Source organism: Pseudochaenichthys georgianus, chromosome 3, assembly GCF_902827115.2.
Source record: "Pseudochaenichthys georgianus chromosome 3, fPseGeo1.2, whole genome shotgun sequence".
In the NCBI taxonomy this organism is placed as follows: Eukaryota; Metazoa; Chordata; class Actinopteri; order Perciformes; family Channichthyidae; genus Pseudochaenichthys; species Pseudochaenichthys georgianus.
Genome location: NC_047505.1, coordinates 50,952,182 through 50,965,535, shown reverse-complemented (window position 1 = coordinate 50,965,535; position 13,354 = coordinate 50,952,182). Strand labels below are relative to the sequence as shown.

Genomic DNA, 13,354 nt, shown 5'->3' with positions numbered 1-13,354 from the left:
AGCTTGCCTCTGTAACAAAGACAATTATTTCCTCTCACGCAGTACTCACGTACTTGATACCTGTTTGTTGTCTAAAGTCTCTAAACTGTGTTAGTGTAAAACTATTTTGGACAAAATGCTGGAAATGTGGGCTGACACAACATGAACATGTTCTTAGATATAAATACCTAATTAGAGTCAAACTACTAGATTATTGGTTATGAACAAGACTTCACTTTAAAATAGGGAACATATTCTTAGATATAAATACCTAATTTGAGTTATTTAGACACAATTAACACTTATAGTTTCATGTCTTGTTACATAAGAATAGATCATATGTGTTAGGTGTTATTATGGGAGAATAACTTGTGGTACTACTGCCTTATTAGGCCCATATTGAGCAGAGCATATTAAGACCCAAACTCATGTACAACAACTTCCTTACTTGCAATAAATAAGCACGATTTAGAGGGTTATTGAGGAAAAACTCTCAACTAATGGCCTATTACTTATAGGATATCGTCATGTACAATAAGACATTAATAAGTGTTTTATAATGACTAATGAAGAGCCAATATACTGCTAATATGCATGTTAATTAACAACTAGTTGATGGTTAATTTGTGTACCTTAAAGGTAGGGGATGTAAGTTTGAGAAACCGGCTGGAGATACACTTTTTGTTATATTTCATGTGCTCTTAACATCCCGATAGCAATGAATATCTGTTCCACCCTGAGCCTGTTTTTCAGGTCTCAGGCTCGAAAATGACATTCCCAGAACAAATGACCATGTCTTCCCTTCTAAAAGGGTTAAATTAATAATCTTTTTTCTCAAAGTAATGATAAACCTGTGAATTGGATGTAGAAAAGTCAGAATCTATATAGATGTTTTTTTATTTTAAAGAAAATTCAGATTGAACACAGTAAAAAACTGTAAATTATAGTGTCCGTCCAAAAATTCTTTTTTTACTTCTAGTGAAAACTACCCTTGGATGATGGGTTAGTAGACTAGACGCTTTAGGAATCCAAAGAACAACATATAATAAGTACCATGTATCACGATTGATGCAAAACAAGTGAAATCTGACCTTTTTAGAGAGATTTAGCAAAAATGTTTTGCTGATTGACATCTCTTTCTGACCGTTAGAGCCTATAGAATCGAAGGGGGATTTCCCCATACACACACATGGTAAATAAAGAAGGTGGGGGATTCGCGCATGCAGTTTTGCATCAGAGCGAACCTATCTCTAGCTCTGACTTCCAGAAACGGAAAAGCTGTTTTATTGCTTATGGATGATCAGAAATCATTTCAAAGGGACACAGACACATTGGATTAACCTATGGATTAACTTCAGCTGCGTTTTTATCGTTTTAATGCCATTGAAGACCACTTTTGACCAGGCTACGACACAGGTGAGCCATGTTAGCGTTTTTAGCTACCTAGCGCCACATGTTTTGATGTCTGTTTTTGTTTATAAAGTCGCGAGTTCATATCATTGATTGATAATGTCTGTGTCCATCGATTCTGTGTCATCTTACGATCAGATCGATGGGTTGGATGTGCAGAATGGATAAATAATAAGGTTTTATGAGTGAGTTTCGGTGCAGTAAATCTGTTAGCATTTTTCGCTCGTTACTAATTCAGAGGCTCAGCGTTAGCATTGTGGTTTTAAAAAAAATAAAAATAATGATCAGTTAGATGAGTTTCTTCCCGTTACATGGATTTAAAACATTCATAGTTTATTAAATGAACATGCCCTCAGACACTGTTTCCTGCAAGATGTTGCGGGAGGGCCCTGGTAGCGGGGTCTCTCGGGCTTAACAGGTTAATAGTCCAGCAGCAAGTCCTCAAAAAAGGCTTTAGTTTTTGAGATACCCCTACCCGAGGTAGAACAAATGACAACAATGATTTTTCTTATCGTTAGGGTCTCCCATTAATGAAATTGATTGTTGTCAAATTTTATTTTGGGGGAAAAAATGTTTTTTGGGTTGTTCTTTAGAACTACCCCAATCCCTGAAAAAGAGCCAAATTAGACCAGGCCGAATATGGGAAAGGTGACAAAAAAGCCCATAACTTGAGAATGGCCACTCTTTTCCTCTTCAGATTTGCTGAGGTATGAACCAGGTGGCTGTCCCACATCACCAACTACTCAGAAAATTATTTAACTAAAGAAATACTGAATTATAGTCCTGCAAACTTAGCTTTAGTTTAGACGGAAATTGTACTTTTTGGTGATAGGAACAGGACTCCATCACTTTTCTCTCATTTATCAGAAAAACAGAAATATCTAAAAGATATACCACTACTGAATTGATAGGGTGCTATTGAACACTAACCAGTAGTTGTATGGAAATATCTGGTACAGTTCTATTGCAAATGAGATTTCTTTAGACATAGGCCTACCTCTTCTCTGATGCAGTCACACTCCGAGTGGGGGAGAAGTGGCACAATAGCCTATAAGTTAAGAATGCTCACTCTGATGGTCATTATATTTGGAGAGGGAAATACCAGGTGGCTACATCACCAAATAGTCAGAATATGAGTAACCCAATACAATAAAGTGTATACGTTCTAAATTGCAAGCCTCTAAAACATAGGTGTAAATAGTACAGGTTTTATTGAAACTGGAACCTTAATTCAAAGTACAGTATACAAATCATCAAATAATTCTGTGAGAAGTCAAGTATATAGATACTAGAATATAATGTTAAATGTCAGGTTCCTCAGAAACGTTAGGGGACACATTTTGACATTGTGCACAGCAGGTGCAGAACTCCGTACAGGGAAGGCCAGCAGAGAGGCACTGGCACTTTCCACTCTCTCCACACTTTGCATCTTTGCAATACAAGTGAGTAATGTCTCTCACTTCTGTAGGTGCTGGGGGTTTTGTAAATAGCACTGGTTGAATGGCCCCATCTCTGACAATCCACCCCTTGCCAACAGGACTCCATAACAAGGGTTTGGGTTCGGGCTGTGACACCATATCGCTGTCTGAAACATTGCTCTGTACATGTTGTTGAAATGCATCCTCTGTTGGCGGAAGATTTTCCGAGGATTCATCTGTTGTTGATGCAATTATGAACCTCAGTTCATCCAAGTTTGTGCACATCAGTCCAATTTCCCATATTCGGCCTGGTCTAATTTGGCTCTTTTTCAGGGATTGGGGTAGTTCTAAAGAACAACCCCACATTTTTTTCCCCCCCCAATATAACATTTGACAACAATCAATTACATTAATGGGAGACCCTAAAGATAAGAAAAATCATTGTTGTCATTTGTTCTACCTTGGGTAGGGGTATCTCAAAATCTGAGGGCCCTTCCTGCTGTGCTTTGACAACAAATCCATAAAGAAATGTCATCTGTGGAAGCCGTGGCGCTGTAAAAAGCACGACCAATCATCTGAGCCGGCTAAAGTAACTGGATGGCCTACCTGCCTGTCAGCCTTCCATCGGGGCACAAACTTACCTCGTGCCCTCATTGGTCATGTGCGCGTTCGTGTGTGTTGGAGGAGGGGCTCTGTGAGGAAGTGGCAGATTTTCTCCGGTCGTGTATTTTCAAATTCTAGCGATCTCGAGCCGGTTTCTAAAACTTACCTACCCCACCTTTAATATAAAGTGTTACCAAATTGTTTTATATACCTTTTTAACTGGACAGGACAAATGTTTCTTGATGCTGATTCTATATCTATTCTAAGTATTGTGGATAAATGCCCTTAAGGTTAAAGCAGTCTGATTATAAAAAGACTTCCTTGTAATGGTGACAGTTTTTGGCAGCAGTTGGCAGCAGTTTGATTGTACCAGGAATGTCCCCATAACTGACGGCAACAAAAGTCCTACATTATTCAATTAAAATAATGAAGTAAAAACAATAAGTGTGGCTTGATATTGAGTAAGACAAAGGTTGATAAACGCTGTGAGAATGGATCTGCGGGTAGCAGTCGCTCGCGATCTCAAGTCGTCTACAACATACGTTTAGGGAGCTATATAGAAGCCTATGGACATCCCGGAAAGTTAAAAATGTACGCTAAGGGCCCCCCCCTTGCGTTGGAAAAAGCCGACACAGGGGACTTGACATAACGTCAACATAGGCCGACCAGGGAGTGAGGATGTGTTGGTGTGGTACTGGTACAGTGTGTGTAGATGCAGCGAACAGAAAGGTCTCAGTTGGTTTGGTGTCCTCTGCTTACATGTAATACTATTTCCTCCTCATTGTAGCGACCAGAGAGGGGAGAGGGGATATATCCAGTCTCTGATAGTGTTACGTTATTGTGTGTGTGTGTGTGTGTGTGTGTGTGTGTGTGTGTGTGTGTGTGTGTGTGTGTGTGTGTGTGTGTGTGTGTGTGTGTGTGTGTGTGTGTGTGTGTGTGTGTGTGTGTGTGTGTGTGTGTGTGTGTGTGTGTGTGTGTGTGTGTGTGGTGTGTGTGTGTGTGTGTGTGTGTGTGTATGTCCGCATCTGTAGCCTGTTATTGTCTCATTATACCGCACTGTGAATGAATCAAAGTAAATATAGAAGTGGTCATGAACACATCTGTCCATCAGACAGAGGGCTGCTGTGCCTCCTGTCATCATTAATGGACGTCTCTTTAAAATGACCGCTCAGAGGAGAGGAGTTCTCATTTCTCTAACCGCCTGCTGCTTCCCCTCCTCTCTCCTCGGTTCCCCTCCTCTCTCCTCGGTTCCCCTCCTCGGGTCCTCCACTCGCATCTCCTGTGGGCGGGACTAAGTCTCGAGGATAGGAGTCGAGGAGGGGAGTTAGAGAAATGAGAAAGGGCCACGGCCTGCATCTGGTTGCAGTTTGTAGTATGTAAACCAGCATGCTACTCTGACCCACAATCCTAAGCGGGTAAAGTGCAAAGTCAAGACAGTAGTGTGTCCCAATGAACTTCTTTCATTGTTGATATTGCTGATGAACACACTTCATTGCTAATCTGAGTTTTAGTGAAATAAATTGAATTTGTTTGAAGAATAATCTCGCATCGACACTCTCCTCGTGTTGAACCTGAGTCCGTTTGCAACAGACAGGAAGGAGCACAGATGAGCACGTTGTTGTGTTTGTGTGCAGGTACGACTCTGCTATGAATCAGTGTGAGGACCAAAGCTAGACCTGGACCTAGACACCACAACGGATCCACGAAGAATCTCCAGAGGATGTCTGAACCTGCCGACGTCAAAGATGGATCCCACTCCGATCAGAAGTAATGTGTACCTCACAGTTTGTCACCAGTTTTAACATGTTTTTTTAAAAAGCATAATGTTTGCAGAGTTTCAGTGCAAATGTTCACATATAATGATTGTGATTTTATTAGAATCAGGTAAGAATTGAAAGCAGAAGTCATTAATTTTTTTCTCAATTAAAACGTTTGCAATTCATCCTAGTTATCAGCAGCCTTTTATCTTCTGAACATGAATCAGTGATTGTGTTTCTATCAGGATCCACCGTGAGGGCCCAGACTCTCCTGAACCCAGCTGTGTGTCCATGAAGAGTGACCAGTCTATGCCTCACCCTATCGTGTTTAAATCTCGTTCTTATAGTCCAGAGTAAGAATTTAAATTAGATCATAAATTTGGTTGTTCGGAAATAACAAAATTGTAATTTATGATAATCAGCAGTGTTTTATCTCCTGCACATTTATCAGTTATTGTTTTCAAAGTGAGCAACCTTTAAAGCAGCCTTTCACTGTACCATTTATCAGTGATTGTGTTTCTATCAGGATCCAACATGATCCAATAATTGTGTTCCAACGTGAGAGACCAGTCCACCTCACACTCAACTGTGTTTTAAACAAATTGTTAATATACTATTTTAAATGGTGAAAGAGAAATGTAAAGAGCGTGTACATAATTTGTCACATGTCTTGTTTGTAGGAGGATCCTCTAACACAGCCCATGCTGTTATGTTCTGTATTTGTTCAATCCTCCTCTTTGCTCCACAGAGTTCACCAGCAGAGATCAGAGGGTCCTGGTGGTCAGTCTGCCCAGCAGCATCAAACTGACCTGGACTCCATATTTATGGTGAGTGAATGTACAAGCGCAGCTACTCCTGCTGACTACAAGAGCCCAAACTGTCTCCCTAACCTAATCTTAACCCGGATAAAGAAAACAGATCCCATCACTCCAGTGCTGAGATCGCTGCATTGGCTTCCAGTTAGTGAGAGAATTGACTTTAAGATTTTAATGCACACATATAAAGCACTAAACGGCTAGGACCCAAATATATCAAGGACCTCCTTCAGTGGTATGAACCCAGCAGACCCCTTAGGTCTTCGGGCCAGCTCACTGTTCCATGTGTGAGATCAGAGCGTGGGAAAGCAGCCTTCTGCATCTATGCTCCTGATGCATGGAACAAACTCCCAGAACGTATGACAATGGCTAGCACTTTAGAAACATTTAAATCAGGTCTAAAAACATTTCTTTTTAATATGGCTTTTCGAATTTAAATGTTCTAATTTTCGATTTGCCTAGCCGAGCCTAGCCTTGCCTTGCCTAGCCTTGCCTAGCCTTGCCTTGCCTTGCCTTGCCTTGCCTTTCCTTTCCTTGCCTTGCCTAGCCTTGCCTTTCCTTTCCTTGCCTTGCCTAGCCTTGCCTTGCCTTGCCTAGCCTAGCCTTGCCTAGCCTAGCCTAGCCTTGCCTAACCTTTTCCCAATTTGCACACTTCCGAATCTACAATTGCTGTTTTGAGTGTAAAAAGTAAAAAGTAGAATGTGGAATGCTAGAAACTTCTCACCATCAACAATTGCCATTTTGGCTTCCCAACGGAAGTTGTGAGGCCAGTTGGATTGTTAATGAACGGTAAACACTATAAAGTTATAGGTTTGTATATTTCACTGATTACACGTCTGATAACGATGCGTATGATGCTACTGCCTCCTGGTTTTTGCTACTGTAAATTCAACCCAATACTAAGCTTTTTCAGCGTTTTTAGTTTGCACATGCTGAATTATATTATTTCACTACGGGGCATTGTGTTTTTTGTCCTGTGATGACAATACAAGCCTCCAGATACTCAGAACTCCAGAGAGGTTATTTTCTAGTTCAGCCGACCTGACATTAGCTGCTGAGGTTGTGGATCTACATGGCTGCTATAGACATACGTTTTTAAATCTCTCACTTCAAAACTGCCTGATGAAGAAACCCACAAGAAAATATGTTCCCAATTGTGCCTCTGTTAATGCTACACCTTTAGGAAGCAGTTATTCAGTGTAGCTGTAAGAAATAAACTGCAAATGTAAGGCAGGTACACGATCTGATGTTGACTACCAGTTAAAGTTGACATTTTATTCTGTTCCAGCTGCTGGAGGAGAACATTGTCACTTTTGTGAAGAACGAGCTGAAGAAGATCCAGACAGTCCTGACTTCAGATTACCCAGAATGCTTAGAGAGTCAGAGTGAGGATGAGGAGGTGTTGGATGGTGAGGATGAAGAGGATGAAGAGCAGAGGAGGAGCAGCAGAGAGGCATTTCTGAACATCTCACTGCACTTCCTGAGGAGCATGAAGCAGGAGGCGCTGGCTGACCTTCTGCACAGCAGTAAGAGGATTTAACACATTTAACATGATAGAGAGGAGATGAGAGGAGTTTCACTTTATAAATAGATTTAACACATTTAACATGTACTTTTCCGAAAGTCTGTGTAGAGTATTCTGAAGAAAATAAAACAGTGTGTGTTAATTGATATGCTGAATGGGTTTGTGTTTGTCCACTCAGGAACTGCTGCTGCAGTCTGCCAACGTAAACTCAAATCCACCCTGAAGGAGAGGTTCCGGTGTGTGTTTGAGGGCATTGCTAAAGCAGGAAACCCAACCCTTCTGAACCAGATCTACACAGAGCTCTACATCACAGAGGGGGGGGCTGCAGAGGTCAATGATGAACATGAGGTCAGGCAGATTGAAACAGCATCCAGGAAACCAGACCGACCAGAAACCACCATCAGACAAGAAGACCTGTTTAAAGCCGGAAGAGATGCACCAATCAGAGCAGTGCTGACAAAGGGCGTGGCTGGCATTGGGAAGACAGTCTTAACACAGAAGTTCACTCTGGACTGGGCTGAAGGCAAAGCCAACCAGGACATCCAGTTCACATTTCCATTCACCTTCAGAGAGCTGAATGTGGTGAGAGACAACAAGTACAGCTTGGTGGAACTCGTTCATCACTTCTTCTCTGAAACCAGAGACGCAGGAATCTGCAGGTTTGATCTGTTCCCGGTCGTGTTCATCTTTGACGGTCTGGATGAGAGTCGACTTCCTCTGGACTTCCTCAACACTGAGATCCTGACCGATGTCACAGAGTCCACTTCAGTGGATGTGCTGCTGACAAACCTCATCAGGGGGAAGCTGCTTCCCTCTGCTCGCCTCTGGATAACCACACGACCTGCAGCAGCCAATCAGATCCCTCCTGAGTGTGTGGACATGGTGACAGAGGTCCGAGGGTTCACTGACCCACAGAAGGAGGAGTACTTCAGGAAGAGATTCAGAGATCAGGAGCAGGCCGGCACCATCATCTCCCACATCAAGACCTCACGAAGCCTCCACATCATGTGCCACATCCCAGTCTTCTGCTGGATCTCTGCTTCAGTTCTGGAGGAGGTGTTGAAAACCAGAGAGGGAGGAGAGCTGCCCAAGACCCTGACTGAGATGTACATCCACTTCCTGGTGGTTCAGTCCAAAGTGAAGAACATCAAGTATGATGGAGGAGCTGAGACAGATGCTCACTGGAGTCCAGAGAGCAGGAAGATGATGGAGTCTCTGGGAAAACTGGCTTTTGAGCAGCTGCTTAAAGGCATCCTGATCTTCTACGAGTCCGACCTGACAGAGTGTGGCATCGATATCAGAGCAGCCTCAGTGTACTCAGGAGTGTTCACACAGGTCTTCAGAGAGGAGAGAGGACTGTACCAGGACAAGGTGTTCTGCTTCGTCCATCTGAGCGTTCAGGAGTTTCTGGCTGCTCTTCATGTCCATCTGACCTTCATTGACTCTGGAGTCAACCTGCTGGCAGAAGAACCAACAACCTCCCAGCAGTCTGAAGATAAACCTAAACTAACACTTCTCTACCAGAGTGCTGTGGACCAGGCCTTACAGAGTCCAAACGGACACCTGGACTTGTTCCTCCGCTTCTTCCTGGGTCTTTCTCTGCAGACCAATCAGACTCTCCTACGAGGCCTACTCACACAAACAGGAAGTGACTCAGGGACTGAAGAGGAAACAGTCCAGTACATCAAGAAGAGGATTGATGAGGATCTGTCTCCAGAGAGAAGCATCAACCTGTTCCACTGTCTGAATGAACTGAATGATCGTTCTCTAGTGGAGCAGATCCAACAGTCCCTGAGTTCAGGAAGTCTCTCCACAGACAATCTGTCTCCTGCTCAGTGGTCAGCTCTGGTCTTCATCTTACTGTCATCAGGAGAAGATCTAGACGTGTTTGACCTGCAGAAATACTCTGCTTCAGAGGAGGCTCTTCTGAGGCTGCTGCCAGTGGTCAAAGCCTCGAGGAAAGCTCTGTAAGTGGAAGGATGTATGGAATACAAATGTGTTTATGTGTCATGGTGGAGAAATATTACTTTATTTGTTTATCTTTTTTAAATAATCTTTCAGGTTGGGTGGCTGTAACCTGTCAGAGAGAAGCTGTGAAGCTCTGTCCAAAGTCCTCAGCTCCAAGTCCTCTAGTCTGAGAGAGCTGGACCTGAGTAACAACGACCTGCAGGATTCAGGAGTAAAGCATCTGTCTGCTGGACTGGAGAGTCCACACTGTGAGCTGGAGACTCTCAGGTCAGTATTCTGCAGTTTCCGTAAGTGGCACCAATATTCAAGGGTTTTGGTGTTTTCACTACTCGAGACTTTCAGGTTACATGAGAAGATTATTCATTTTTTACACAGTAGTCATTAATGATGTTCTTAACTATTTGTTTGAATGATGCAGCCCCCATGGGACCAAATGTCTTGGTTTGTATTTCACACGATGTATCCCATATCACTCTGAAAAGCAAATTGAAATAGGGTTTGTTGGACTGCAACTCCAATTTACGCCATCAGTAAAAGGTGACCATGAGTAGAGTCAACATTAAGTGTGTGTGTGTGTCCTAGCATTACTATACTTGTGGGGACCTAAATCTGTTTACGCAGTCACGTGTGGGGACTCGCCTCCCTTATGGGGACAAAATGGAAGTCCCCACGAGGGGGATCATTAATTTTAGGGTGAAGACTTGGTTAGGGTAAGGGTTAGGCATGTGTTGGTTATGGTTAAGGTCCCCTGAAGTGATGTATACGTGTGTGTGTGTGTGTGTGTGTGTGTGTGTGTGTGTGTGTGTGTGTGTGTGTGTGTGTGTGTGTGTGTGTGTGTGTGTGTGTGTGTGTGTGTGTGTGTGTGTGTGTGTGTGTGTGTGTGTGTGTGTGTGTGTGTGTGTGTGTGTGTGTGTGTGTGTGTGTGTGTGTGTGTGTGTGTGTGTGTGTGTGTGTGTGTGTGTGTGTGTGTGTGTGTGTGTGTAGACTCTCAGGTTGTCTGGTCACAAACAAAGGCTGTGCTTCTCTGACTTCGGCTCTGACCACCAACCCCTCCCATCTGAGAGAGCTGGACCTGAGCTGCAATCATCCAGGAGACTCCGGAGCGAAGCTGCTGTCTGTTCTACTGGAGGACCCACAGTGCAGACTGGACACTCTCAAGTATGGACAAACGGTCACAAACCTCACTCTCTATCTCGGTTTTCTACTTTGGTCCTGATTGTTAAATCTCAACAATTCCTGAATATTTTGAGATCAATCAATGTTTATTTTATTTATATAAAATGTAAGCCCAGATAATTAGATTAATCCATGAGAACACCTGTTCCTCAACCTATAAGATACAATCATTCAGATTCAAACTAGAGACCATCTCGCTGGATCCCTCAATAAGAACGTAACAATGGGACCTCCTCCGATTACGCCCATCTTCAAATCAATGTAGACTTTTTAATAATAACATCCTTTTCTGCTAAGATAAACACATTTAGCTTATGTTATTCTCTGATATCTTAAAAATGATGCCTTGATATGACATTTGAAGTGTTGACAGTCCTTTAATTGATGTGTGAAGTGTCCTTGATCATTCAGACGGTTTCTTCCTCCAGGGCTGACCTTTGTGGAGAGCACAGGTTAAAACCTGATGTGAGGAAATGTAAGTGTGGATTTAGGTTGACTTATGATGACAGAACAGTCAGTTGAGATATGTATTCATTATAACATTACTGACAAGATTATATATATTATCACATGTATACAAATAAATATAATAAACAGCACCTGTACAAAAACAAAGAAAAGGTGTTTTATGATGCTGTGTTTTGTTCTCTCCATCAGACGCCTGTGAACTCACACTGGACTCAATCACAGCACACACAAGCCTCAAACTGTCTGACAACAACAGGGAGGTGACATGTGTGGGAGAGAAGCAGCCGAGTCCAGATCATCCAGAGAGGTTTGACTTCTGTCTTCAGCTGATGTGCAGAGAAGCTCTGACTGGTCTCTGTTACTGGGAGGTCGAGTGGAGAGGAGAGGTTTCTATATCAGTGACTTACAGAGGGATCAGGAGGAGAGGAGGCAGAGCGGACTGTGAGTTTGGAGGGAATGATCAGTCATGGAGTCTGAGCTGCTCTGATGTGGGTTACAATGTCCGCCACAATAAGACATCAATCCTCTCCTCCTCCTCCTCCTCCTCCTCCTCCTCCTCCTCCTCCTCCTCCTCCTCCTCCTCCTCCTCCTCCTCCTCCTCCTCTGGTAGAGTAGCAGTGTATCTGGATCATCCTGCTGGCTCTCTCTCCTTCTACAGAGTCTGCTCCGACAAACTGATCCACCTCCAAACCATCAGAACCACATTCACTGAATCTCTGTATGCTGGGTTTGGGTTCTGTTCACCTGACTCCTCAGTGTCTCTGTGTTCTCTGTGGGAGGAGACCACTTCCTGTCCTGTTCTAATGTCCCTTGTCTCGGGGGACATAACATGAGTGTAGCAAGAGATATCTCCCAGTCGTGTGGTTAAAATGTTGGTATTGCTACACTTTGGTTGTGCCTTTAGAAGCAGCATTCAGTTATATGCTCCGTATATCTCTACAAACTCCCAGTAATCAAGTGTCTCACACTTTTTAATACATTTTTTCAATGTATTCAAATGTACTTTTTCAATGTTTCTTTTGCACTTTGTCGTAAGTATTTTGATGTTTTTGTGAAGCACTTTGAATTGCCTTGTTGATATGTGCTGTATAGTGTGTGTATAATGCAGGGGTAGCCAACACGGTGCCCGCGGGCACTTAGTCGCCCGCAGGGGCAACGTGAGTCGCCCACGGGGCATGTTCTAAATGTAAATCCAAAATGTATAAAATACACAAAACAAAAAAGGAAATGTAATTAAAAGAATCTACCCTATGCATAAACGAAACTTAAATCATAGCGAACTCTACTTAATACAACTCATATCTATCTAACACCCCTCCCCCCCCCACCCCCACAATGAATATCGACCAATCACGTTGTTGCTTGATTTGCGGGACCAGCGTTGCAGTCGGGAAGAAAAGCAATTTGGCACCTCCCCCCGGTGATTTTCCTTCTGGCAGAATCTACACAACAGCCCCATTGAACAGCCTAGTCATGCCAGCCTATACAGCACGTGAGGGGCAGAGTTTTACTCTGTGTGTTGCAACTTGCATATATATTTATACCACTTGACGCACACACACGCATGGCGTAATCTCCACTGGGGACAGGGGGGGACATGTCCCCAGTGGAGATATGAGAGAGAGAGAGAGAGAGAGAGAGAGAGAGAGACCTTTATCTATTTAATATAGATAAAGTAGGAAATCATTCCAATGTGTACTATAGGACAATAAAAAAACAGTGATTAGTAAAATATGCATAGCGAAAAAGAAAGAATGCTAACTAGGTAACATAAGATAAGAATAAACAAGTTTAAATGATTTGTTTTTGGTTGTGATCATATTCTAAAGATGTTTGGATTATTGAAAAGTATACAGCTCCCTTTCATCTGAGTGCTGAGAGCTGTTTCCATACATTCATGTTGCTCTCAAAGTGCAGCAGATTGATGCATTTCACTTCAACATTTAAAAAAACATCTTCCCCCTGGGTGGATGCCCCCGGACCCCCCCAGAGGAGGTGAGGTTCACCCCCAAATAAAGCAGGTTAAAAGAATTAAATTGAATACATGTTCTTTTAGTAAACACTGAAAACGGTGCACAGACCCAAACAGCACACAGAGGTTAAAGGGAAGCATATAATAATGTTAAAATGTGCTAAATATATACACTGCAAAAAACAAAAAAGAGGAGTAAAAGTAGCTCACGACTTGTTTTATTTTTTGAAAGTAGCCCTCACCCTAAAAAAGGTTGGTGACCC

General features: G+C 42.8%; 1 protein-coding gene across 1 annotated transcript; it reads left to right on the top strand.

The window, feature by feature from the left end:
- Positions 1 to 5,419: 5,419 nt before the first annotated feature.
- On the top strand, positions 5,420 to 12,394 carry LOC117463774 (NLR family CARD domain-containing protein 3-like). The gene is made up of 8 exons (XM_071201685.1): positions 5,420 to 5,520; positions 5,916 to 5,994; positions 7,271 to 7,508; positions 7,686 to 9,474; positions 9,569 to 9,742; positions 10,460 to 10,633; positions 11,080 to 11,126; positions 11,309 to 12,394. The coding sequence occupies exons 1-8, from the start codon at positions 5,459 to 5,461 to the stop codon at positions 11,950 to 11,952; spliced, it is 3,207 nt and encodes a 1,068-aa protein (XP_071057786.1). The 5' UTR covers positions 5,420 to 5,458; the 3' UTR covers positions 11,953 to 12,394.
- The last annotated feature ends 960 nt before the right edge of the window (positions 12,395 to 13,354 follow it).

Excerpts from the sequence above, each read along its gene's own strand:
- LOC117463774 (XM_071201685.1), top strand. The coding sequence starts at position 5,459 with ATGAAGAGTGACCAGTCTATGCCTCACCCTATCGTGTTTAAATCTCGT. Across the intron at positions 5,521-5,915 it reads TCTCGTTCTTATAGTCCAGA|AGTTCACCAGCAGAGATCAG; the intron begins GTAAGAATTTAA and ends TTTGCTCCACAG. Across the intron at positions 11,127-11,308 it reads AAAACCTGATGTGAGGAAAT|ACGCCTGTGAACTCACACTG; the intron begins GTAAGTGTGGAT and ends TCTCTCCATCAG.